At 43.3% G+C, this 27884-nt stretch overlaps 1 protein-coding gene and 1 long non-coding RNA gene across 2 annotated transcripts in view; one reads left to right on the top strand and one right to left on the bottom strand.

The window, feature by feature from the left end:
- Positions 1-27884, top strand: part of PCSK2 (proprotein convertase subtilisin/kexin type 2) — a 249000-nt gene that overhangs the window by 200205 nt on the left and 20911 nt on the right. The window contains exon 8 of the mRNA XM_077872118.1: positions 9155-9330. Coding sequence (XP_077728244.1) covers positions 9155-9330 — 176 coding nt within the window. The remainder of the gene's footprint in view (positions 1-9154; positions 9331-27884) is intronic.
- Positions 258-1606, bottom strand: LOC144298785 (uncharacterized). The gene is made up of 2 exons (XR_013365667.1): positions 1458-1606; positions 258-554 (listed from the first exon to the last, which is right to left on the bottom strand). It is a non-coding gene; the product is annotated as an uncharacterized LOC144298785 (long non-coding RNA).

Here is a 27884-nt window from a genome sequence, read left to right as displayed (position 1 = left end):
GGGGTGGCGGTGTACAAGGGATTCTTAGAACTACTGCCTTGCAAAATTGAGTTAGGCTCAGCTCAAGGCATTAGGAGGGTTTACTGGTTTACTTTCTCCATCTGCCTTCTATCTTTTTCTTTATTGTTGCACTTTGAAAACATCTGAGCAGCTCATCAAATGTACCTAACTTTCCTGTTCTTTTCATTTGAACTCCCTAAAACAGAACCGTGAGACAAGGATTTGAGTGTGTTAAGCTAAGAAATGAGAGAGCCAGATTATTTTGCCAGCAAAATGGGTTTATTCAGGACAACAGAGAATTATAATTCAGGACATTGCAAGCTGACAAAACCACAGGCAAGTCCCACAAAGCTGAGGAATGTTCTTTTGGAGGAAGTTGAGAGGCCTTGCTTTGAAGGAAAGTCCAGTGGAGAAAAGCGGGAGCTCAGGGTGATGGTGTTTCTCCTTGGCTGGTCTGCAGAGGTAGTGGATTTCTTGCGGGAGATGCGAAGTCCATCTTCTCCAGCTGGGGCCAGAAATTATTGATCCTTTCCTGTTGACGACGCTACTGAGATCTGTAAGGGACAGGTCTTCCTGTAACTGCTAGTGAGTGATGGGGCTCCCCCTTCTGGACTCCCGATTCCATTTTAGTGAAGTTTCCCTTCATAATTTTGACGGGAGCAAGGAGTTTCTTTGGGAGGGAAAGAGGAAGAAAGACGGCGAAGGGAGGGAAGCCAGCAAAGGTGTGCAGAGGAGCTGGTTGCTCGCGTGCACAGGCTGGGCTCGGGGGGACCGTGGGGACACCCCTCAGGTGACGACGCTGGGGCGTGGATCCGCCAACCCCATCCCCCATCCTGGACCTCAGGACCCCGTCCAGCCTGGCGCTCACCGGGCGGGAGCAGAAATCCCAGGCGCACGGAGGGCGCACCCCAGGCAAAGGCACCCGCACAGGGCAGCGGGGCCAGGCAGGTGCGGCCCAAGAACTCGGCCTCACCTGCGGACTGACTCCCAGTCCCAGAGGCAAGTGGGCGCGGCCCGGCCACTCAAAGGCGTGACCTGGCGGGAGCCCGGGTCTCGCCGCAGCGCCCTGGGGTTCCCGAAACAGCCCAGCGCCGCTGGGAGGCCTGCCCCGCCCCACGAAGCCTCCGCGCGCAGGAGCCCCCTTCGCCGCCGCCGCAGCCCGCTGTGCCGCCCCCGTGGGCCCCGCTGGGGCGCCCGCAGAGGAGTGGTGCCCGCCGTCCTGCGCCCGCAGCGTGGTGCCCGCAGAGGAGTGATGCCCGCAGCGTGGTGCCCGCAGCGTGATGCCCGCAGCGCGGTGCCCCCCCACCCCCCCCACCCCACCCCCGTCCTGCGCCCGCTGGCTCGTCCCGCGACCCCCGGGCCTCCCCGGAGCAGCGCAAGGAGTTCCCCGGGAGGAAGCTCTAGACTGTCAACCGGGAGTTACAAGGAAAGCGGAATTTCAGCCTCGTGGATCTTACACTTTGAAGGGAAAGGGTTTGTTCCTTCCGGCTGCAATCCCAAAAGTTGTCTGGTTTTTAGGACTAAAGGAGCCGCGCGCTCCCAGAGAACGTCCTTTGGCGGTGTCTGCGCTGGGGTGTCTCGGGCGCCACCTGGTGGCCGGGGGAGATCATTGCTGATCCCTGGTGTTCGGTTACAGGTCGAGGCGCCAGAGCTCTCCCTGCACCCCGGGCCTCTCTTCAGCCTGTCCTCAAAAAGGGACTGAGGGAAGGTGCTGTGGAATTTTAGTCCAGGAATAGGAAAGTGGAGAGAAGATGATTAAATGAATCCTATGAAGGGAGAGAAGGAAAGTGTCCTACAGCATCTCTTCATCTGCCTGTTAGCCTGTTGGGTTTCTCTTTGATTCGTAAACTTTGCTCATTTTCCCACTAGGCTTCCTTTCTCTTTCTGACTTGCACACCTTCTTGGTATGTCCTAGATCTTGGCTCCTGGTCAGTTACAAACGGCGCAAATACCTTCCCCCCAAACTTTCACATGAGGCCATTAGTCCACCTGGATTCCGCCTATGCGTGTTGTCGTGCTGGTTGGGGACCCAGTTTTATTTTTCTCCAAAGGTGAACCAGTGTCCCTGATAGCATCTGTTCAGTCATCCATCCTGTTCCTTCCATTTGTGGTGCCACCTTCCTCGTATAGTAAGTTCCTGTACATACGTGGTTAGTCCCTGGGTAAATATAATTTAGATAAAACTGCCTAGTAAGTATAAATTAGGAAGCTGTAGCCACACTTCTACCGCTGGGCCTTTGAATCTGCTCTTCCCTCTACCCAGAATACCTTCCCATAGGCTTTACCTGGCCACTGTCTTGAGCCTGTACTTCTCTGGTTCCCCACTGCTTCCTACAACATCACCTCCCAGACTAGCTTCCTCATCCTCACTTGATAAGGCGTGTGCAGTTTTTTCTTCCCAGCACTAACTGGGAAGACATGACCTGTCAGTTATTGCCCATATTCTTGCGCATGTTGATTTGATCAATATCTTTCTCCTCAGGCAGATGAGTCTCCATGAGGACAGGGGCCATGTCTGTTTTCTCTGACCTCAGCACCTAGAACACCTCAGCACCTAGATCTGGTGCACAGCAGATGCTTGAAGCCTATTTGCTGAGTGCCAGAAAGCAAGGAAGGAATCAAGACAAGGAAGGGTCAGTGATCAGCAAGAGATTAATCATTAAATGAGAGAACGGATGGATGAATGGGGTTGTGAGATTAAGGGCATAAGGATTACAGGACCCAAAGCTGATAGAATTTCTGTCAGGAAGCAAAAGTATGTTCTCCTGGCACCATCCCACCTTTGCTACTCTATCTCAATCAAATTAGTTCCAAGGAGACCTGGGCCTTCTCACACCCTCTTACCACTTCCCTCCTTTCCAGTGGCACCATGGTGATGTCCTAAGTTCCAGCACCAACAGGAGAGCTGCCCTAGGGCCCATCAGTAAGGAGAAACAAGGGACTCCTTTGCCCCTACACCCTTGGCTGCTCCAGGCTACCGAGCACTACGACCATGCATCTACCATGTATCTTTCAGGTGTTGTTTGTCTACATAAATAGAGTGTGTAAATCTCCAGGGGCACATCTTTTCCACTTATTCATCAGAATCTTAAAATCTTTGGCCCCAAAGATCCTTTATTTTTTTAAATTTAAACTCAGTTAATTAACATATAATGTATTAGTAGTTTCAGAGGTAGAGTTCAGAGATTCATTAATCTTGTATAACACCCAGTGCTCATTATATTGCATACCCTCCTTAATGTCCATCATCCAATTACCCTGTCCCCTCAATTCCCTTCCCTCTAGCAACCCTCAGTTTATTTCACATGAGTAAGAGTCTCTTATAGTTTGTCTCCCTCTCTGATTTTGTCTTGTTTTATTTTTCCTTCCCTTCTCATGATCTTCTGTTTTGTTTCTTAAATTCCACATATGATTGAGATCATATGATAATTGTCTTTCTCTGATTGACTTATTTCACTTAGCATGATACCCTCTAGTTCCATCCACATCGCTGCAAATGGCAAAATTTCATTCTTTTTGATGGCTGAGTAATATCCCATTGTGTATATACACCACATCTTCTTTATCCATTTATCTATCAATGGACATCTGGGCTCTTTCCATAGTTTGACTATTGTGGACATGGCTGCTATAAACATTGGGGTGCAGGTGCCTCTTTGGATCACCATGTTTGTATCCTTTGGGTAAATACTGGGTAGTGCAATTGCTGGGTTATAGGGTAGCTCTATTTTCAACCCCACAGATCTGTTAGCCCAAATACCCACTGATACTTGCGTAAGGATAGCAACAAAATACTATTAACAATAATAATAATAGTAAATAACACATACTCTTCCAGTGTGTCAAGCACAATGCAAAACTCTTTACTCAACCCTTTATGCAATCTTACCATGCACTTATATATATATATATATATATATATATATATATTATATAAACAACATATATATTATATATTAGCATCCCTCTTTTTTTTCTTTTTTTTTAGATTTTATTTATTTATTCATGAGACACAGAGAGAGAGAGAGAGGCAGAGACACAGGCAGAGGGAGAAGGAGGCTCCATGCAGGGAGCCCAATGCGGGACTGGATCCCGGGTCCCCAGGATCAGGCCCTGGGCTGCAGGCGGCGCTAAACCGCTGAGCCACCCGGGCTGCCCATTGGCGTCCCTCTTTTACAGAGAACAAAAGTTGAGTCCCCATAGCTTGTAAGCTGTAGAATAATTTTGCAGCCAGCACAACCTGGGCCAGAAATTCTACCCTTAGTCCCCACCCTAAAATGCTTGAACAACTTCTCTTTTCCTCCCCTTCTGCTATAACCTGGATCCAACCTGGAGCTGCATACTTCCAGTGATGAGGAACTCACTCCCTTCCAACATTGTTCCACCTTTTGAGATTTGTGACTTTGAGAAATTTCCTCCTTAAAACGAGGTCTCTCTTTGATTCCTGTTGCCCGTTTTCATGTATATGATTGTTACTACCTCTTCTCGATAATACATGCCAGGGAAATCTTAGTGCTGTCTTGAAGCTTTAATAACTTCAAAAATACATACATTTGAAGGTTCAATTATTTCCATTTCCTCATCCACTTACTTTTATGAATTTTGAAGAAAGAGATGCATTTTAGGTTTTTGACTTTGAAAATGCCTTTATTCGGAAACTATTTAAGAAAATAACCTAATTCTTTACTTCTTTTTGATTTTTAAATCAGTGTTTGACATCTTCAATCAAAGGGACTGAGACAAAAAAATTAAAATTAAAAATATAGTATTGAAAATTTGCAAAACCATCCAAAATGCACAACAAATATAAATAATGAGCCCTTCAAATGATGTTTCTTGAGAGTTTGTTAGATTTATCCTTCTGAGATTATTAAAGCCTTGGGAGATGCTCTCTCTTGTTGCCAATCCCTTTCAGGACTCAACCATTATTGCTGGATGCCTAACACGTTCCCAGTTCTGCTGTGGGTGGTGGGATACAGCTGTGAGCCAGCCAACAGGTCACCTGTCCTCACACTCACGCTTAAAGGCTAAGAGAAGACACAGATAATGAGCAAAGAAGCACAATAATATCAGATAATAATTGCTTCTATAATCAAAATAAAGCAAGGTGGTAGAGAATAACCAGGCCGAGGACACAAGTAGCAACTTGAGTTGTAGCAGGTTCTTTAGCCCGACACCTGGGCTTCTGCAGAGCTCCTTGGAGCAACCCCAGGTGGCGCCAGTTGGTATTGGCCTTACCTGTCTTCCTTGTTAGGTCAGAGCCCATAGATCTTTGCATTGAGCTTTGGAATGGGATCTCCTTTGTTCAACGATTCTGAAAAAGAGTTTGAAATCCATACTGTTGACCATCATCAAAATACCCTGAAATTTCTCTGCCAGCAATGAATTGACTCCACATATTTGGCCGATAGAGCTCAAAACATTTCAATGAGTTCATATATATTTTATCTGAGTTTTAAAATAAACCAGTGAAAATTGCACATTGGCACAATGATGAACGTATTTTCAGATCCTTCAGATCCTTAGGTCAGCAAGGATTCACTCCTCAGCCTGCAGATTAATATTCATGAGCACAAAAGGGGGTGGTAGGCTACACTGAGGTTTGCGGGCAGATGCAGCATTTCCCTGTGTGGGAGTGTAAGTTGGCCTTTTGTAACGTAAGCAGGGGGTAGAAAAGATTTAGCTCAAATCCCTGGGCCTTACAGCTCTTAGAGAAGGAAGTCATGGAATCCCCATTGGTCATTAGTGTAGTGATCAGACCTGCATGGTGGGAGGATAGAAATGTTTGTTGTGAGCACTGCGTTTCCCCAGGCCTTTGAATCACACCAGCAGAGGAGAGCATTTTACATCTGTAAAGACTGTAAAGACACAGAGTCCTAGCCCCCTGGGCTTCCTTCTCTCCCTTTGTGTCTTACCTTTACTCTCTTGCCTTCCCTTTTTCTCTCTTTTTTATCTGTCTCTGTCTTTCCCTGTCTCTCTCTCAATCTCTCTCTCTCTCTCTCTGTCTCTCTCTGTGTAGCTCCTAAAGCATCCAGGGACAGAGGAGAGAGAAAACCCTTGGGTCACCCTGAGCCTCTGTCTTGGCGACAAATGGTGCAGTGGCTTGCAAAAATGAATACTGTCCTCATTCAGTTAATGTATGCCTCATTCCTCCTGAGCTTAACAAGATTAAAGGAATGTCGGGCGCCTGGCCCCAGAATATGAATGAGAGCCTTGCTTCCAGTCTGTGGCTGCCCCTGCCTCCTTGGACGCTGAAGCAGTCAGATTAATGCACACTGGCTCTGATGTTCTGTGCAGCATAAAGAAAGCCAGGGAGGGCAGGAAGAGGAAAGAGGCAGAGAGACAAAAGCTGCAAAGTGAGAGGGCAAAGGGCGGGGCTGGATGCACCACACTGGCTGGATGAGGAAACGCAATGTTGCCATCAGTGGGCACAAGGGACAGTCCAGGCCTACTCCAGCAGGGTTGAATTTCTCTCACCTTCCAGTCCAAGTCAACTATTCAATTCAGGCCATCTGCACCCTAGACAAGTTCAAGACCATTTGAGTGTCCTTCTTGCAGGCAAGTGAATACCAGCTTCCCTGCTCACAAAGTGGGCACAACTTCTTGTCAAAAGAAGCTGCACTATTTGGTTTACTCTGTGATCTGTTGAGCACTGTTGTTGAGTACATTTTTAAAATAAATAAAATACAGGGAGGACAAAAGCAAAATGTGAGGTTTTAACTTCTTATCCCTTATAAAATGAACCATAAAGCTTATCTTCCAAGGGCACTTGGGAGGCTCAGTCAGTTAAACATCTGCTTTCAGCTCAGGTCATCATCCCAGGGTCCTGGGATAAAGCCCCGCATTGGGCTCCCTGCTGTGCGGGGAACCTGCTTCCCTCTCTGCCTCTGCCTGCTGCTCCCCCTGCTTGTGCTCTCTCTCTTTGTCAAATAAATAAAATATTTTCAAAAATCCACAAAAAACAAAATTTAGCTTCCAGAAAGTTCAAACTAAAGATTATGCACATTCTTTTCGAGCTTCTCCCCAAGAGAAAGGATACTGATTATTATTAGCAAGAATGGTGACCTGATTTATGGGTAGAGAAAACCCATAAGTGGAAAACCTTGCATGTTATTATTTGTTATTCTGGACCTGTCATTTCTGTGGGGGGAGGGGGAGGATCAACTAAAGTCATGGAACTATGCATCTATTCACCAAATATTTATCAAGCTTAAAATAATGCTGATAACGTAGGACACAAGAAAAGAACAAAAGAGACAAGTGCTCTGTAATCAGAGATTTTGCTGTCTAGTGATGCATGTGTTGACCAAGAAGAACTATAAAGCCACCAAAAGCATTTATTTGGGTCTTAGGGATTGCAATCAGGGAGACACAGAGTGTCTCCAAAGTGTGCTCCAAACTGCAAGCCAGGAGTGTGGGTTTGTACAGGCAAAATTCTATAACTTGTTTTGAAAGAATTAGTGTTGGTACTGAGAGAGTTCAAGGGAGTATCTAAGGCTGGCTCTTCAGCTAACAAATGCTACTTTATCTCGGTTTCAGTCCAGAGTAAGAGGATGTTCTCCAGGAGGTGGTTAAGGTGCAATCAGCAAGTCATAATTGACAAGTCAAAAGTCCATGGTGTTCCAAAGATTGAAATAGGAGATGCACAGAGGCCTTGTTTCCTCAGTGTCCTCCCCACCTATTCTGGATGCCTCTGTTAGCCATGCTTACTTTGGTTTGCGATCTCCTTCCACCAAAGAAACTTCACAGATAAGCAATTATACCAGAAGGCTGAAAGGGTGGTGTTGGAGGGTGTGGGGATGGAGGGTGCGGGGGAATTGGATCCAGAAAGACTGCTGGGGAAATGCCTACTGCACACATAGGTTAATCAGAAGAAGGATGAGCATTGGGAGAATTGTATGCAAACACAAGGGGTGGGCTCCAGACACTGAGGAGGAAGCAGACCCTTAGAGAGAAGGCAGTTTCATGTCAATTTGACAAGTCCTGCAAGAACCTGTCTTATCCTTATTTAAGTGGACTTGCATGCCATGTCAGAGAGTGATGCTCAGGTCATAGTGTCCCTTGACCATGGTAAATAGAGTTAAGAGGTGCCAGGATCCAGGTTTTGACTGTGTAGAGCCCAGTCTCCTCGCTTCATAACTCCCGTGGAAAGAAAGACTTAGGCCAGCTTTTCTAACATTCTAGGCTCTTACCCACGAAAGAGAACTAGCATTCCAAGCAGAGAACAATACAGCCCCAAACAGCAATGTCTGGAGGATAGTAATAGAGGGACAAAGTGCCCATCCCATTGGCTGCTGCTGCATTAACTCTGGAGACACTGGTCACGGACACTCAGAGGGTGATGTGAACTATGGGTACCCTCAAGTGTGCCCCTGCTGCGTCCCTGTGTACAGTTCAGGTTTACTCACAATCAAGGACTGCGGGACCCGGTTCTTTCTTACTATCCCAGCAAGAAGTTACTCCTACAAGTTGTTGGAATAGCACAGACTTGACATAGGTGACGTAGGGGAGAAGGGGGAGGGCGGGGGGCTGTATCATATACTCCATTACTAATACATTTCAGAATGACCCATTCAACATTTCTGTCCTTCCCAAAGCCCCTTCCAGCTGCCAGGCAACCTGGAGTCCTCTTTTCCTGATTCTGCCGGCCTTTGCATTCCTGCCCCTTTCTTTGCCCCCTAATCTCCATGGTTTATTATTAAATATTTAAATCAATTGCATCCCCCCCTACTGTCCTGACAGTGGGTTTATTTCTCCAGCAACACGGCTTCCCTGCATCTGTCAACACCCAGTCACTGAAGGCTGAGCTTCCTCTCAGAAACAGACGTATCAGGGAATCCCTTCAACAAAGGTGGTCTCTCCCCATTAGAAATGCTAGTAAAGTTGGTGGGGGAACAATTTCTTCAAAGGGGTACATAACGTAAGGTGTGCGAGGAGGCCAAAAAGGACGGAGTGGCACAGTCTGTGTTCCTCCTTCATCCTCTGAGGCTGCAGCCCACATGTATCCTGAGGTTGGACTCGAGATTCCAGTGTCCCCTGGGACACCCGGGTGGCAGGCCCTCCACCACACCCAAGACCCGAGCCCTCATCGTCACCCCCCACACACACCTGCCCTGTGTCCACCAAAGTGTCTCCTGCCCACACGGGTCCACAGGTATCCGGATGCTGGACCAGCCATTCATGACGGACATCATCGAGGCCTCGTCCATCAGCCACATGCCTCAGCTGATCGACATCTACAGTGCCAGCTGGGGCCCAACAGACAACGGGAAGACGGTGGACGGGCCCCGCGAGCTCACACTTCAGGCCATGGCCGACGGCGTCAACAAGGTAAGGCCTTTCCTGCGACCACCAGGCCCAGATCCAATGGGGTGGGGCGGGGGCTGCCGGGGGTGGGAGGCACCCAGGGAAGGTGATGAGAATGAAGCAAGGCAGAGGTGGGGCTGTTACCCTGTGCATTAGCTCAGGGCCTCCGAGAGATGGACCCCCAAGCAGGCTTAGCAGTGCAGATTTATTGCAGGGGGCTCCCTTAAAGGGTAAAGAGGAGAAGGCAAGAGGTGCCTTCGGACGGTGATGCCAGCCTGGCCCATGCAAAGGAATGGGGAGGAAGGAGGGTCTCCCTGGGGGCCTGTGCTGGCATTGCCACTGTGCCACACGTCAGCTGGGAGCACCCCCCAGGCAGTGGGGTCTGGGTACAGCAGGGTGGGGGGTCCAGAGGCAGCAGCAGGGTTGCGGCTCCCCTGTGCTCTCATGGCAGGAGTGTGAGCCACGATTTTCTAGGCTGCCCATCCCTGATATTAGCCCAGAAATGGATGGGGCCAAGTAAAAGAGACCAAGGCAGAGTGTCCAAAGGGAGGCCAGCTGGGTCATCAGCCCATGTAAGGAAATAAGTTCCCTCCCTACAGTCTCAGGGCAGAGGTCATCTCTGACAAGACATGAGCCAGGCCCCGTGATCAGAGCCTTCTGAGTTCAGGTCCCAAAGGGCACTCAATGTCTGGGTGTATCCGCAAATGACTTACCTCCCTATGCCACTGTTTTTTGCCTGTAAGATGGTGATAATCAGATTTCTCCTGGGATCATTGTAAGGTGTAAATGACATAAATAGGCCAGTGTTGGGCCCTGGGAAGTTCTGCGGGAAGATGTGGTGTTTACCTAGGTCATTATGGACACTTAACCAATCTCCCCAAAACTTTGTGGCATAAAGCACAGTGTTTTAGTAGGCTTGTAGGCTGTGTGGGTGAAGAACTCAGGGCAGAGTGGGGATGGCTGGTCTCAGCTCCCAAGAGTCCTGGGCCTCAGATGGAAGGCTCCAGGCTTGAATTGCCAAACGGTTGTGTCTTCGAGTGCTCTTATGATTGCCTAACTACTCACCATTGGTGCCACAACACCAACCGCCCAGAGTACTTAGTCATTTTGTCTTATTTCGTCTTGTCTTCAAGTGATAGTGATGCCCTTTCCATCAGGGCATGAGCCATAGACATGGGAATCACAGGTCCCAAGATTACAATGGTGTGTAGAGTAAGAATAACCAGATCCTAAGTAAGGGAAAGACAAGTATGTGAGGTTTAGTAGATGGACCTTTGGAAGCACATTTTAGGAATTTTTAGAAAGTTTGCTTCTTGGATTTTAACCAATTTCAAATGGATGAAATGGTTATAGCCATATTTGGATATCTAAACTAGCACTGTTATAAATGAGCTGCAAAATACATCTGTTCTGTTTATGTTTGAGTTATTTACAATCTGTGTGAAATATACATGAACTTACTACTTACACATTTATATCACTAAAGTAGGTATGTGTACGAAACACCCCAAACTCAACAGCTTAGAAAAATAAAAATATTGAAGAAAGAGTGGACAACTGGAGGCTGTTTTTTTGTTGTTGTTATTTTAAAGTGTTACAAAATGCTAACATTGTGTTTTGTTTTATTTACTGCTTTCACTGTTAAATCCCACAACTTTCTCATCTTATAACTGGAAGCTTATACCCTTTGACCTACGCATGGCATCCCCAGTCCTCTTCACCCCTCAGCCCCCGCCCCTCTCAGTTTCTATGAGTCTGACTCTTTTTTAAAGTCCACATATAAGTGATACCATACCATGAAGTTTTTGTCTTTCTTTGGCTTATTTCACTTACCATAATGCCCTCTAGGTCCATCCATGTTGTCATAAATAGCAGGATTTCCTTCTTTTTATGGCTGAATAATATTCTACTGTGTGTGGTGGGGGGGAGGTATATGTATATATGTATACCTTTATGCATTCATGCGTTGCTGGGACACTTCAGTTGTTTCCATGTCTTGGCTACTGTGAATAATGCAGTGAACATGGGGGTGCAGATATCTCAAGAAGATAATTTCATTTCCTTCCGATTATCCCAGAAGTGGGATTTGGGAGTCATATGGTAGTTCTGTTTCTAATTTTTTAAGGAACCCCCATACTGTTTTCCACAGTGGCTGCACCAATTTGCATTCCCACCAACAATGCACAGGGGTTCGTCTTTTTCCACGTTTTCACCAACACTTAGCTTTTTGATACTAGTGAAGGCAACTTTTTCTACACATTTCCTGAGGTCAGAAAACATGTGTTTTCCACACCAGCTATCCTTAACAACTGGCCTAGCACTTAACAACATGATAGATCAGCTGTTCAATATGTAGTTGTGAAATTAATACGTGAATGAAATTTGATGGGTGACACCTGGTGTTATATGTTGGCAAATCAGACTTCAATAAAAAAAAGAAATTTAATGGTTGAAAGATTAAAAGTCACATAAAAATCTGTAACTGTAGTGAATATCAGTGATGCCCACCTCCATCTCCTTTATCAAGCTTCAGGTGGGGGGTGGGGAACTCTCAGATGCTGATGACTCCCTTCCCTGGAGAACTGCCCTGGCTGATGGGAGACTTTCATCAGATGGTTATGCCCACACACACACTTGGGGGGCAGCCTACAACAAATGCCTGAGTTGGGGGTGGAAGAGGCCAGCCTGCTTGCCCCAAATAGGGACCACTCTGAGCTATAATTTATGCTCCAGAACCCACAGTGAATCAGGCCAAGGCTTGACTTTACTTGAGAACATATCGTTTTGGGATTCCTTCCACTCCCTCATTGACTGATGTCCCCTGAGTGCTCATTCTCAACACATCTGCTGGGCCCAAGTCCCTAACTTGGACTCTGCTTCTAGTGAACCTACTCTAAGTAAGACATTAGCCCACTGAGGTTCACTCTTTCCCTTGGCTGCCAGGAAGCTCAGAACTAAGTTTGTGTCTAACAATGTAGGGGTTTAGGGGCTGAATTTTCTGCTATCTCATTTTCTCCCCTCTCTTCACCAACCATGGCCTCTAAAATCAGTCCTTAGCTTTTGTTCCCATGTCCTTTTTTGTATTCCTATTGAATCCAAATCTTTGAATACTAGGAAGTATAAAATTTGTAAAAGAATTCATAAAATGAGTTTTGTCTGATTCAGTTAAATTTAGGTGTAAGAAATTTAACTTTGGGATCCTCAAATTGTTTCTTACTTCCACAATGCCTAGTCTTCATGGATTAAACCATCACATTGGACAAAAATTGACAGAGTCTAGGTCCTAAACAATAGTAAAGAGTAAGTCAAACAAACTGCCACCTCTTAGGGGTGCCTGGGTGGCTCAGTCCATTAAGCATCTGCCTTTGGCTCAGGTCATGATCCCAGGGTCCTGGGATCAAGCCCTGTGTGGGGCTCCCTGGTCAGCAGGGAGTATCCTTCTCCCTTTCCCTCCACCTGCCACCCCTCTTGCTTGTGCTTGCTTGCTCTCTCTCTCTCTCTCTCTCTCTCTCTCTATCTCTGTCAAATAAATAATACAAACTTAAAATAATAAAGTACCATCCCTCAGAGCAGGTATCAGCCAACCTTGGCCCACAGGCCAGACCCAATGTACTAGCTATCTTTGCAAATAAAGTTTTCTTAGAACACAGCCAGGTTGATCCAGGCCTTTGTGTCTTTGCTACCATGATTTCTCTTCCAGTCATGGCTGTCGTGGTCTCCACATGCAGGGAGGCACCTGGAGCAAGTGATGATGGAATCATCACTCAGAACCACAGGCTCTTCTGCTAGCCTGTTCCCATCTCCACATAGCTTCACTAGACAGCCAGTGTTTCATGAAAGGGGGATGCCTCTGTTGCAGGGATTTTTTTAAAGAATTGACATGAACAAGTTAGAGAGCTGAGCTTGACAGCTGGGATACCCAAGTTCTCACCTCAATCCTGTCCCCTGTTGACCTTCGGACTAGTCACTTGGTTTCTCCATGCCTTACTTTCTTCTTCGTTAAAATAGTCCACGTCAGTGGTTCTCAAAGTGTGGCCACTGGCCCACCTGCAAATTGGTGAGAAATTCAGACCCTCAGCCCCACCCACCAACCCACCTGATGTATCAGAGCTGCGTTTTAACAGGGTCACACTCAAGTTTGAGAGGTGCCACTCTAAATGTTTCTAGAATATGTATCTCATAATCCTAAGATACTAAGACCACAGAACAATGTGGTTTTAAAAATCCCCCAGTGACTAGAAAAGGTCAGTAGAAGTGACTCGTTTTCTGGAAGTAATGGCACTGCACATCCCCATCCAGGTGTTAACCACTGAAGGCATTGATGACTAAGCCAGATACTCTGGTTTGTCTCTGAGCTGTAGGAACAGAAGCCCAGGTAGCTCAACTGATGGGGTTTCTTGTAAGGATGCATGAGGAGGGGCAAGGGCAATGGGATGGATTCAGGCAGGATCTCATACAGGCTGGGACCAGACAAATATTCTGCATCGAACATGGCTGCAGGACTGGCCACTGAGTGTGTGGAGATCCCCATGGGATCTGACAGGACTGGGGGCATGGGGAGGGGTAGGAGGTAGTGGTACCACCACATTTCAGTGCCTCAATCCTTAAGAGTTTTTAAGATGAAACATTTGACACACAAACAGGTTGTTTGCTTATTGTTTGTTTGCTTATTGGCAAACAGCCACTGTGTGGCTGGAGAGAAATTGTTGCGCATCCAAGCCCAAGACCAGGTGACAAGTACCCTGGGGAACACTTGGCAGATGTCTTCCTTCCCCAGCAGACATGGATTTCCACTCAGAAGGGTTTTTGACACCCAACACCAAAAGAGAGACATATAGGTGACATCTGCCCTCTGTCTGAATTTACAAAGCACATGGCATTCAATGCAGCACATTCCCGAGTGGCTCCTGTCATTTTCCATGGACTTCTGAACTGTTCCCCACATCTAAAGTCTGAGTATTTCTCTCTTCCATCTGTAGCCTCCCCTGCTGCAACTAGAAAGGCCCTTTCAAGTGTGATTGTTCTGGAAAGCATGCCAACTGTGCCAAAACTTAAAGAGAAAAATTGTTATGACTTGTCTTTAGATGACAGCATGTAAATATTTTAGAAAGTGAAGTGAGTATGATGAAAAATACATGATTTCTCATTCGACTTTCCCCCAAGCTATGGGAATGGTTCTTTTCTTGTTTCAAGGTGACATTTTTTTTTTAGACAGAATCATAGAGTCTCGTGCATGATGATGTATTATACTTGAGCAAAGATCTCCTCTCAGTTATCTGATCAGCTCTAAAGGAAAGTCCATTTTGGAAAGGTAGTGTCCACCTAAACGAAGGAGTCAGATAATTACCTAGTACACAAGGGTAGGTCTTACGCTTGTCTTTGAATTTTAGCATCATGCTAAGTCAGTTTTGTTTGGCCAACATAGCAATGATAAAGAAAAAGGAGGCTGAGGGACCTTTTGGGGGATGTGCTGTTTTCCCCAAACCCCATCACTCCTAATTGACTTCTATTTCGCACACAAATATCACCTACCTGGCTCCTTGCAGATTTGAGTTTGCATATTCATTTTTTCAGTGAATACTTAAGGGAACAAGCAAGAAGCAGAGGAGAAAAGAGGGAAGGAATCTTTTTTCCCTTTATTTGTTTTTTCCTCTTTATAGTCTACTGCTGACCATACAATAAAAACATTGTTCACATTTTATATGGAAAGTAGGTGACAGTCATAGACCACTGAATTGTGAGATATCCAATAACTGATTTCTTTCTTAGTTTGGGATCCTGTAAAATCCTTGTCCTGAGACAAGGATTAAGTTCAGGCATTTGCTTTGGGAGGGAATACCAGTAGTGAAAGGGGCCAGTGAAGGGGGTGCGTTATCAAGTCAGCTACCACTGTGAACAACTAGAGCTTAATCCCACTGGGAAACTGGAAAACTATACAGAACACGCACTGGAGTTATCCCTGCTGGTAGCAAAGGAGCTGGGGTAAAAGTCAGTGTCTACGGAAATGCCGCAGCACTTCCCAGGGGCAGGCGTGCAGAACAGACTCTTGGGAGAAACCCCTTCTACAAAGAGAGGACTGTGGTGGCATTTGGAAATCCCCAGCACATGGAAGGTCCAAGGGATGTGGGCTTGCACCCACTTCCACCTGTTACAATCTCCAGAGTGCAGTTTGATGAAACCCAGTCTTAGGCTTAGGGTCTTCACTGGCTGGCTCATAAAGGACCAGTATTTGTTGGTCAGAAAGATGCAGCTGTTGCAGAGACTAATGGAGTAACAGAGCCCAGAAGTTGTGGGACCACAGCGTCTCATGTTGCCCTGACAACCAGAAGAGAGAAATCAGGCAACACTAGAGGGCCTTGAAAGTGACAGCTGATTCATGAACTTCCTTCCACATCTTGAGAAAGTGCAGCTACCCAGGGCAACCCTGGTCGTCTGTGGCTGGCTCTGATGGCTATACCCCAACCTCTTATTAATCATGGCTTGGGGATGCTACTGAAAGGAATATCTCAGGAATATTTAAAGACAAGGCTACAGAAAAATCCTCGGAGGCACAGGTGAGACAGAGCATTGATTGTTTATCAGGCAGTCCCTGGGGGACTGAGAAGGGCAGAGGCACAGATCCCAGATCTTTGGGCTGGAATGTACTAAAGAAGGATCACTCGCAAAACAGTGGCCTCAAAGGCACCATGTGGGCAAGAGTGGCGGAGGGCTGACAGGGAGAGAGTGATGAATTGGGTATTGGTGAAGCGAAGCTCTGGTACAGCCTGCTGAAATTTAACCGGAGCAGTGGGTCTGATCCAGTGGCAGTAAGTGCCGGGGCCTCTGGCAGGCAGTGGATACCTCCTGCCAAGGAGCTCTCAGGAACACCCCATGAGCCCTGACTTATGCTCTGAAACCAAGCAGAGGTTCACAATGGAGCAGGAGCTACCAAAGTGTGGATTCTGCGATCCAGTCTCTGAAACAATTATTGCAGTTACAGTCCCTCCTTTCACTTGTAATAAAGAAATTGGTGACTTTGGAGTGATCCGTCTTAAGTGCTGGCCAGCCTTAGGTGGGATGGCCAACCATCTTGGTTTCCCATTGTGAGCACTGAAAGTCCACCTCCAAGGAACTCCCCAGTCCCAGGCAAACTTTGACACTTGGCTGCTCGCCCTGTGGCCTAACTGGCAGTGGTGACTTACCCAAACCCCATGAAAATCCCAATCAGTTTAAGGGATTGACATGAATGAAAACCCTTCACCAACTACCATAATATCAGAAAGGCTAATCATGGTGTGTTTGGATCCTGCTAGAAATGAGACAGGATTGCATAAGAGTCTTTCCTTCCAACGTGTATACACGGCAAAACAGGTAGTAATTAGAGGCAACTATAGTAGGTGCCACTAAATGTGGTTTGCCTTCAGTGAAAGATTTAAACAGAAGCCAAGGGCAACCGTACCATCCTCTGTGTGGCTTTTCTGGAGATTGGGACACCCCCAGCATGCTCTTGAACTCCTGTGGAACTTGATGGGACACGAGGCAGATGCTGTGATCCTGGTGACTGGGCTGCATTGGCACAGCTGCAGCGCACAGCTCCAGCCAGCCGTGGCGTCCTGCCCACCAGCCAGCCAGCTTCTCACTGCTCCTCTGCTTGAGGCCCTGCAAGTCACCACGGAAGTGTGCTCCCCAGTGTGAGCCTGGCCCCAGACTGTGAGGAATTGATGCCCCAGGAGCAACCTCCCAGCTGCATTGTCCTGGTGGGACGTTCACAGGGGTTCTCCAGAGGGATCAACCCCAGCTCCCACAGGGGAAACCTGCTCATCAGCTCACACTTGATTGGCTTTTCATGTTCTTCTGTCCCAAACGTATGCTTCCTGAGATCAGATCTCCTCAAATTACCTACTGCTCCCTGGTCCTTGTCTCAGCAACTGGTTTTGAAGGAACATAGACTGGGACCAGCCCCTTTCTCCCGTAGGCAGAGCAATTAGCTCTCTGAAAGTAAGCCTAGCTTCTTATAGGAGGATCCATTCCCCTGCTGTCCCCATTTAAGGAGCTTTGTGAACTCCCCACCACTTCCAACACTGAGTACAGAAAAGAATAGTAGTGACAAATAATGAAAATATTAAATAACTGTATCAAAATATAATTCAATCACTGTAATTGTGACAGAGAGGGACTTTCTAAGCATAAAAGCAAAGGGAAAATATTTACCAAAACTGAGTAATAAATATTACTACATAAAATCTTTCAAAATTTTTGCAAGTCTGGTCATTGTTAAAGCTCAGCAATGGACCCATGGGGATTCATTACAGTATTCACTTCATTTTTATTGTGCTTAACATTATTCAGATTAAAAGGTTTTTATTCATCCTTAAAAATAAAAAGCAATTCAGTAGGTGGATAAGTTGTCAAGAGTAAGAATACACATTTCAGGAAAAATGAAAACAGCAGCTGCTCTAATATTATACAGATGGCTACTTGAAAATTCCAGGGACTGCACTACACAGAGACTTTTTTTTTAAGGCAAATCTGATATAACACAGATGGTAGCCAAGGTGATGAACTGTATCAGTTAGGAGAGGCTATGTTATGCCATGATAACAAAAAGCCCCCCAAAGTTCAGAAGCTTCAAACCACAAAAGTTTATTTCTCTTTCAGCTGCACCTCACCTGGTCAGTAGGGAGCTCTGCTTGTCACAATCTCTCAGAGAACATAGATTACATCTGGGACATTGCTAGTCCTTGTGCAGATGGAGTTGGGGGGGGTGTTCTGCAGCATCTGTCACTGACTAGTAAATGGTTCAGCCTAGAAATCACACTATGATCCACCACTCCCACTCAGAATTCATTGATTAAAATGGTTTGTGAGACCCCACCCAACCATGAAGGGATCATGGACCCAAACTGTGGACAGCTAGAAATATGACACATAGCACCAGTGACCACCACAGTGAGCCCAGAAAAACGCTAAGTGACTGAAAAGGTAACCAGTCACCTAGTGAGGACAACACAAATGTCAAAGGTGTTTGTGAGTAGTTTGAGTGAAATTGTGCAGAAAGGCAATATTTGTAAATCAATACATTGTTTTATGTGGTAGTTAAAATATGTATTTGCAAAAAATAATAGATTTATGCAATGTAGTGGGAAATCTTCTGCAAGTCAAAATGCAATATATAAAAGAAAAGATTGGGTAAATATATATGTAATACAAATGACAGGAATTTGGCTAAGGTCCTTAATTTAGAAAGAGCTCTAACAAATCAATAAAAGAAATGAAAGAAAAACATAGGCAAAGGATATTATCTTTGGGGCTTGGGGCTTTGCTGGGCTGTTCATAAAGCAACAAAAAAAATGAGCAATAAGGATGCAAAAAGATCAACTCAACTGGTCATGGAAAAATATATAACGCAAAATAACAAGGTTCCATTTTGGCCCACTGAATTGGCAAACTAGTTTTTTAAATGTATGATTCTAAACCTTGACCTACAGAGGCTGATTGTGGAATTCTTACACACTACTGGTAAAAAAATAAATTATTAACAAGCTTTGAGCAGTAGTATAGCAATATGGATCAAGAATCTTCAAACATTCATTCCTTTTGCTCTAAATTCCCCATTTTAGAAATTTCTGCCTGGAGTGCCTGGGTGGCTCAGTTAGTTGAGCATTTGATTCTTGGGATCATGAGATTGAGACCCGCATCAGGCTCCACACTCAGTGCCTCTCCCTCTCCCTCCCCATTATGTCCCTCCTTCCGCTCATACTTACTCTCTCTCAAATAAATAAATAAATAAATAAATAAATAAATAAATAAATAAATAAAATCTTCAAAAAAAAAAAAAAAAAAAAAAGGAAAGAAATTCTGCTTAAGGAAATAAACAGAAATACAAAGACATATATTTTAAAATGATGTTCATCACAGAACTTTAAAACTTAGAAACAGCCTTCCACATATGTCTAAGAAAAGGAGTAAATAAATTATGTAATGGCTATTTAATAAGACTAATAAAAATTATAGTGTAGAGGAATATTTAATTACATCAGGAAATGTTAATAATATAATAGTGAAAATACATTTGAAGCAGGGCCACAAAAGTGGGTATATTTTATGATCCTAATTTCATTCTTAAACCTGTCTTTATACTTTGCATTTATATATTAAACTGGCAGGAACCCACAACATATCACCAGGGATTTTCTATTCATGGAATATTATAAAGGATTTTTATTTTCCTCTTCAGGGTCTATATTTCAATTATTCTACAATAAATACAATTTTTGCAATAAAAAATGCAATAAATTTTTTTAAAAGTATGTCAATGTTGTATTAAAATGTCAAGATGAGTGGAGAAAAAAAAATTAGTATAACTGAGTGTTTAGGAAGAGGCAAGCTATTGTCTCCCTAGTATCTCCAGGGAGGTAATACCAGTGGATCAGGGCCTAGTCTGGTCATTCACCCAGATCACTATGCTTTGATCAGCAGGAAGGACTAACTCGCTTGGGCTCCATACTTCTCAAAGTGGGATTCTCATCTCCTGTCACCAGCAGGTGACATGCTGGGTGGGGGCACACAGAGCCACATCACCAGTGTCTGGCCAGAGCTTTACTATAGCTGACAGTAAGCAATTTGTGACATTATTTTTATATTATGGACGAAATACAAAATCTACATGAACTTTTAAGAAATTAGGGGTGAGGGGGTAATGTCAGCATAATGGCAGTGTGAATCATTTCCTTTGTTTCTCCCCTTAATTTACAAGTAGGGAATCCATAACCCAGTAGGGGTTCTTTGCATAGCACACCAGGACTCCAGAGAGAAAGAATCCTACATCTGTGTATCTGAAGGTGGGTGGATTGGACCTTGTGGCTGAGGCAAAAACAAGAGAGCTGCAGCAGAACCGGGGGAACAGCAGCAGTGGTGCCTGTAACCCCAGCAACCCTGGCAGTGGCTGTGGCTCCAGAGACAGTGGTATCCCCAGTAACCCTGGGCAGCAGCAGCAGCACCTATGATCCCAGGACACCTGGCCAGTGCACCAGCAACCTTGGCAACCTCAGCACTGGTAATGACACCTGTGCCCATGCCCAAGTAACTCTGACAGTCTCAATGACCCCTCCAGAAGAGCAGGTGGAGGGTGGAACATGTATGTTCCCAATACAGCCATAAAGTGCTTAAAAAAAGAGGAAACAAAACAAAACAAAATTGTGCTATGTTGCCACCTGCTGGAAAACAAAAGAATGGCCTCTACATCCCAACCTGTTGAATTGTTAAACTCAAAGTGAACAAAATTTACCTATATAACAAAGATATTCAGTACTTCAAAGGCACCAGCAGAGGTACATGTCAAACACCACGACAAATCACAGTAATACGGTATCACCAAAAGACAATGATGGTCTCCAAGTAGCCAGTCTCCAAGTCACCAATTAGGAGCTAACTGATAGAGAACTCAAAGTAGCTGTTATGAAGAAACTCAGCAATCTCCAAGAAGACTCAGAAAAGCAATTTAATGAGCTCAGGAATAAAATTAATGAACTGAAGGAGTGGTTGGCCAAAAAGATTGAAATTCCAGAGGTGAAGAACTCAGCACATAAGATGAAGAATGCATTAAAAAGTATAGGAGATAGAGCAGATCAGATGGAAAAGAGAATAGGCGAGCTAGAAAATAGAAATCTAGAAATGATTCAAGTGGAAGAAAGAGAACTAAGATTTTTAAGAAGAAACCCTGCAAGAGCTATCAGACTCCACTAGGCAGACCAACATAAAAATAATGGGTACAGCAGGAGAGAAGGAGAGGGGGGCAGAGGATTATTTAAAGAAACAATAGCTGAAAGCTTCCCAAACCTAAGGAAAGAACCAGACAAAGCAAATAAGTCCACAAAGCTAATAGGTCACCTTACTATCTGAATGCTGGAAGACCCTTTTCAAGACACATTATCATGAAGCTGTCAAAAATTGATGATAAAGACTCCTAATGTCATCCAGGAGGGAAAAAAATGTAACCTGCAGAGGAACCCTCATTGGATTATCAGCAGATTTCTTCAACAGAAACTCTACAGGCCAGGAGAGAGTGAAATGTCATATTTAAAGTATTGAAAGATAAAAATTTCCAGCTGAGAATACTCTATCCTGCAAAGTGACCCTTCAGATATAAAGGAGAAAAGCAAACAAAAGCTGAGGCAGTTTACCACCACTGGACCTGCCTTACAAAAAAATGTTGAAAGAAGCTCCTCTACCTAAAATGAAAAGAAAAAATACCCCAAATTTTTACTAAAGTGATAGAGAAAATTATAGAGTCAAAATTATAATCCTATTTTAGAATAGGGTGTTAAATGATTATAGTATAAGTTTATAAGAGAAAAGCATTAAAAATAAATATCGCTACTACAATTTGGCAATAAACTCACAGCATAAAAAGAGCTAATTTGTGACAACAAAAGCATAAAAGGGGGGAAGAAAATGCCAGAACCTGTATAGTCAAATGAAGGTAATTTGCTATCAGAAAAAAGGACTATTTTATCTATGAGATATTTTATACAAACCTCATGGGAACTACAGAACAAAATCTAGAGCAAAGATAAAACATTTAAAAAGGCGGTGAGTCTGAACAAATTGTCATAGAAAACCACCAACCTAAAAAGTAAATAAACCAAGAAAAAGAAACAATGGAGATACAAACCAATCTGAAAACAAAAGATAAAATGGCAATAGTAAGTCTTCATATATCAATAATCACCTTAAATATAAGTGGATTGAACTCACCAATCAAAAGGAACAGAGTGGATGAATTAAAACAAAGACCCAACTGTGTGCTGCCTTTGGGAGACTCTTCTCAGCTTCAAACACAAACATAGACTCAAAAGTGAAGGGGCAGAGGATGATACTCCAAGAAATGGTAGCCAGAAGAAAGTGGGTGTAGACACATTTACACCAGACAAAATAAATTTCAAGCCAAAATTGGTAAAAGAGACAAAACAGGTCATTATATAATTATGATAAAGGAATCAATACAGATCTTCCACCACTTACAATGGCTACAGCCTGATAAACCCATCACAAGTTAAAAATATAAGTTAAAAATGCATTTAATGCATCTAACCTACCAAACATAATAGCATAGCCTACCTTAAATGTGCTTACAACACTTGTATTAACCTACGGTTGGACAAAATCATCTAACACAAAGCCTATTTTATAATAGAGTTGAATATCTCAGGTAATTTATTGAATACTGTCCTGAAAGTGAATAACAAAATGATTATATGGGTACAGAATGGTTTTAAGTGTATCAATTGTTTACCTTCCTGATCACATTGCTATTGGGAACTGCAGCTTGCTGCTGCTTCTGCTGCTTACCTTCATGAGACAGTACCATACTGCATTATCACTAGGCTGGGAAAAGATTAAAAACTGAAAATTCAGGCAGCCCAGGTGGCTCAGCAGTTTAGCGCCACCTTCAGCCCAGGGCATGATCCTGGAGACCTGGGATCGAGTCCTGCATCAGGCTCCCTGCATGGAGACGGCTTCTCCCTCTGCCTGTGTCTCTGCCTCTCTCTCTCTCTCTCTCTGTCTCTCATGAATAAATAAATAAAATCTTTAAAAAAACTCTGAAAATTCAAAGCATGGTTTCTACTGAATGAGTATAATTTTTGTACCATCATAAAGTTGAAAAACTAAGCCAATCCATCATAAGTCGGGACCCTCTGTATATCAAGAAGATATACAATTATAAATACATACACTCCCAATATCTGAGCACCAAAATGTATTATACAAATACTAACAAATCTTAAGGAAGAAATATACAACAATACAATAACAGTAGGGGGACTTCAATATCTCACTATCAGCAACAGAGTGATTGTGCAGACAGAAAATTAATAAGGAAAGATTGAACTTGAACACACCTTAAACAAATGGACCCAACAGACATATATAGAAACTTTCCATCCAGCAACAGAATGCACATTCTTAAGTGCGTATGAACATTCTCCAGGATCGATGATATTATAGGCCACAGAACTAATCTTAGCAAATTGAAGAGACTGAAATCATATCAACTATCTTCTCTGACCACAATGACACAAAATTAGAAGTCAACCAGAGGAAAGTGAGTAGATTCAAGTATGTGGAAACTAAACAGCATGTTTCTAAAAAAAATAATAATAATGGGTCAAAGAAAAAATCAAAAGGAAAATTATCTTGAAACATATTAAAATGAAAATCCATCATCTCAAATTTTGTGTGCTGCAGCAAAAGCAGTTCTAAGAGGAAAGCTTATAGCAATAAACACATATATTAAGAATAAGAAAAATCTCAAACAACCTAACTATATACCTCAAGGAACTAGAAAAAAAAGGAACTAGTCAAGCCCAAAGATAGCAGAAGAAAGGATATAGTAAAAATAAGAGCAAAAATAAATGAAATAAAGATCAGAAAAAATAGGAAGTATCAACAGAACTAAAAACTGGTATTTTGAAAAGATAAACAAGTTTAACAGCTAGACTAATTCTTTAGCTAGACTAAGAAAAAAGAGAAGACTCAAAATTTGAAGTGAAACAGGAGCAATAACAATGAATACCACAGAAATATGGAAAATTGCAAAAGACTACTACAAATAGTTATATGCTAACAAATTATATAACCTGGAACAAATGGATACATTTATAGTAACACACAACACTCCTACAATGAATCAGGAAGAAACAGAAAATCTGAACAGATCAATAATGAATCAAAAGATTGAGTCAATAATTTTAAAAATTCCCAACATGGAAAAGTTCAGGGCCAGATGGCTTCACTGGTTAATCCCACCAAACAGTTAAGGAGTAATTAGCACCAATCTTCCTCAAAGTCTTCCAAAATTTTGAGAAGAGGAAACATCTCCAAATTCATTCTATGAAGCCAGCATTACCTTGATAGCAAAACCAGATAAGGATACCACAAGAAAAGAAAACTATAAACCAATATCCCTGATGAATATAGATGCAAGTATTCACAACAAAATATTAACAAATTGAATTCAAGAATACATGAAAAGCATTACACACCATGATCAAGTGGGATTTACCCTTGAGATGCAAGAGTGGTTCAATATATGCAAATCAATAAATATAACTCATCACATCAATAAAATGAAAGATAAAACCCAAATGATATCTAAATAGATAACTGAAAAGGCATTCGACAAAATACAGTATCATTTCATGATAAAGATCCTTAATAGATTGGATATAGAAGGAACATATCTCAACATAATAAAGGCAATATACAACAAAACTACAGCTAACATTATATTCAATGGAGAAAATTTGAAAGGGTTTCCTCTGAGACCAGGAACAAGGTAAAGTTGCCTATTCAATATAGTACTGGAAACCTTAGCTACAGCAATGGGGTAAGACAAAGAAATAAAAAGCATCCAAATTAAGAAGAAAGAAGTAAAATTTTTGTTATTTGATGATGATATGATCTTATATAGAGAAAATCCCAAAGAGTCAATCAAACTTCTGGAATTAATCAATAATTTCAGTCAAGTAACAGGTTAGAAAATCAACTTACAGAAATCAGTGGCACTCCTTCACACTAAAACAAATTGCTGGAAAGAGAAATAAAGAAAACTACCCCAGTCAAATAGCATCAAAAACAATAAAATACTTAGGAATAAACTTAAGGAAGTGAAAGATCTATACAATGTATGCTATAAGACTTTGTGCAAAGAAATTGAAGACACAAATGGAAAAGCATCTGATGTTTGTGGATCAGAAGAATAAATATTGTTAATATGGCCATACTACCCAAAATCATCTACAGATTCAATGCAACCCCATCAAAATACCAAAGAAATAATCCTAAAGGGCAGCCCTGGTGGCGCAGCAGTTTAGCGCTGCCTGCAGCCCAGGGTGTGATTCTGGAGACCCTGGATCGAGTCCCACGTCGGGCTCTCTGCATGGAGCCTGCTTCTCCCTCTGCCTGTGTCTCTGCCTCTCTCTCTCTCTCTCTGTCTCTATGAATAAATAAATAAAATCTTAAAAAAAAAAAGAAAGAAAGAAAGAATCCTAAAAATTGTCTGGAAACACAAAAGCCTTGAATAACCTAGGCAATCCTGAGAAGAAAGAACAAACCTAGAGATATCACACTTCTTGATTTTAAAGAAAGAATACTACACAGACATATTAATAAAAACAGTATAAAAACAAAAATAGACACATAGACCAATCAGAATAAAGAACACAGAATTAAATTCTAGCATATAAGGTCAACTGATATTCAACCAGGAAGCCAAGAACACCTAATGGAAAGATAATTTCTTCAATAAATGGTCCCAGGAAAACTGAAGAAACACATGCTAAACAATGAAACTGGACCATTATCCCACACTATTCACAAAAATTAACTTAAAATGGATCAAAGACTTAAAACAAAAACAAAAAACAGAGTACAATGGTGGTAACCAGGGGATGGAATGGGGGCTGAGACTCATGGTGTTTAAGGGTACAAACTTGTAACAAGTAGTAAAGAAGCCACAGAGATCCAATGCACACACAGTATAGTGGATATAGATAATAATATTGCACTCGAATGATGGAATGTGATCAATATTGCTTCAATGGCAGTCATATTACAACATATAACTGTATCAAAGTAATACGCTGTACATCTTAAGTTTATAAAATGTGATGTCAAATTTATTAAGTAATAATAATAAATAAATTTGGGGCTTGTGAGAGGCTGCTTTAGGCTATGCCCTTAAAACCAGCAAGGTCCAACTCACTGCCCTTTGCTATTAGGTAGTACATGCATATGAAACTTCCTGCTAGATGCTAGTCATGAGCACCAAAAATGTCTCCAACAGTGCCCCACACACCCTGGAGCACCAGGTCACCCTAGGTGAAAAACTCATTACATGAAAACTTTCGAGAGACACTAAACTCCCACTAAACCCCCAGGAAACCCCTGATTCAAAGACAGAATTCAAAGTGGAGCTGCACCATGTATTTTACTTTGTCTAAATGCACTTGCCTTCTTAAAAAAGTAGAAGGGAGAGAAGGGCATTCCAATGTAAAGGTGCGGCGAGTCCTACTGCCATTCTATTATGTGAGCATGTGCTACTAAACACGTGGTGGGAGGGTGCCAGCAGACAGCCCACCCTTGAGGGCCCAGCTCCCCTGAGGGGTGCAGACTCCTGCACCATCTGCTCCTGTGTCTCTGGGTGAGCCTCCCATACCCCAGCTGGTCTTCGGTTCTCCTTTACCACCTGTTCTCTGGATAAAAATTCCTCTCTGGAACTGTCCAGTATGGCAATACTTGCCTGACAGAACTTTGATTGATACAGTGTATTTATTGGGATGTTGAATTTGTAAGTTAACTTGGGGACAATGGACATCTCTGTGATGCTTTCTTTCTATATAAGAACATAATGGGTTAAATCTTCCATTTGGTCAATGTGTCTGTCCATTGGGTCTTCACCTGTGTCCCTCCATAGAATTTCAAAGTCTTATTTAGTTCTTAGCTCTTTTTTTTCTTTTTTTAGTTTCTTGAGTTTCTAAGTATTTTACCCTTCATGTGGCTAACAAAATGGTGCTGCATGTCAGATTGCTTTAAGGATTAACCTGCAGTTATATGTAAAGTACTTAGAGCAGTCCCTGGCATACAATGAGTGCCATGGTAATGCTTTTTCTGATTATCGTCTTAGTTTCTTCCATTGCATTCTTCAACTGATTATTGTTGGAATATGACTCATAGTTGTTCGGTTGCGGTTTTTGCCCAGCTCCTGTTCAGTAGAAGCTGGAAGCAGAACTGGACCTTGGGGCATCATTTTAACAGGAAAATGAGGCATGCCAAAACAGCCAATCCCATATGGTGATGAGAGGCAGAGCTCTCAGTTCTCTATACATGCTCTTTTCCCAAGCATCTGTCCCCAGACTATTTGATGCTGATATCCAGTCATTAGAAGCATGGATGTAACTATTACTACCTCATATAAACGCACATACACACATCTCTTTGGAAAACAAAGCTTGGGATCCCTGGGTGGCGCAGCGGTTTGGCGCCTGCCTTTGGCCCAGGGCGCGATCCTGGAGACCCGGGATCGAATCCCACATCGGGCTCTCGGTGCATGGAGCCTGCTTCTCCCTCTGCCTGTGTCTCTGCCTCTCTCTCTCTCTCTCTCTCTCTCTCTGTGTGTGTGACTATCCTAAATAAATAAAAAAAAATTAAAAAAAAAAAAAAGGAAAACAAAGCTTAATATTCCTAGGAATCCCAGTATCCTTGTGTATCCATGAGCTAGGCTACACGCCCTAAAACTCAGTAATTTAAAATAACCACCATTTACACCCTGATCATGGGTCTCTGGGTCAGCTGGGTTGTTCTGCCAATCTGGGGCAGCCTCAGCTCTTCCCACCTGGTCTCGCTCATGCATCTCTGGTCAGCTGGAGGGTGAACTACAGATTGGCTGGTCTGGGGCGCCTTCCTTCACACGTCTGCTGGCTCTCGACTGTCAGCTAGGGCAGTGAATGTGACTGGGCTACGTCTCTCATCAGCCAGAAGGCCAACTCAGGTTTGCCCCATGGTGCAACAGAACAGAGAGAACAGATACAGAGCTCCTT

The sequence above is a fragment of the Canis aureus genome, chromosome 26, assembly GCF_053574225.1.
Source record: "Canis aureus isolate CA01 chromosome 26, VMU_Caureus_v.1.0, whole genome shotgun sequence".
NCBI lineage: Eukaryota > Metazoa > Chordata > Mammalia > Carnivora > Canidae > Canis > Canis aureus.
Note: the sequence above shows the minus strand (reverse complement) of the source record. Positions and strands in the feature narration are given on the sequence as shown.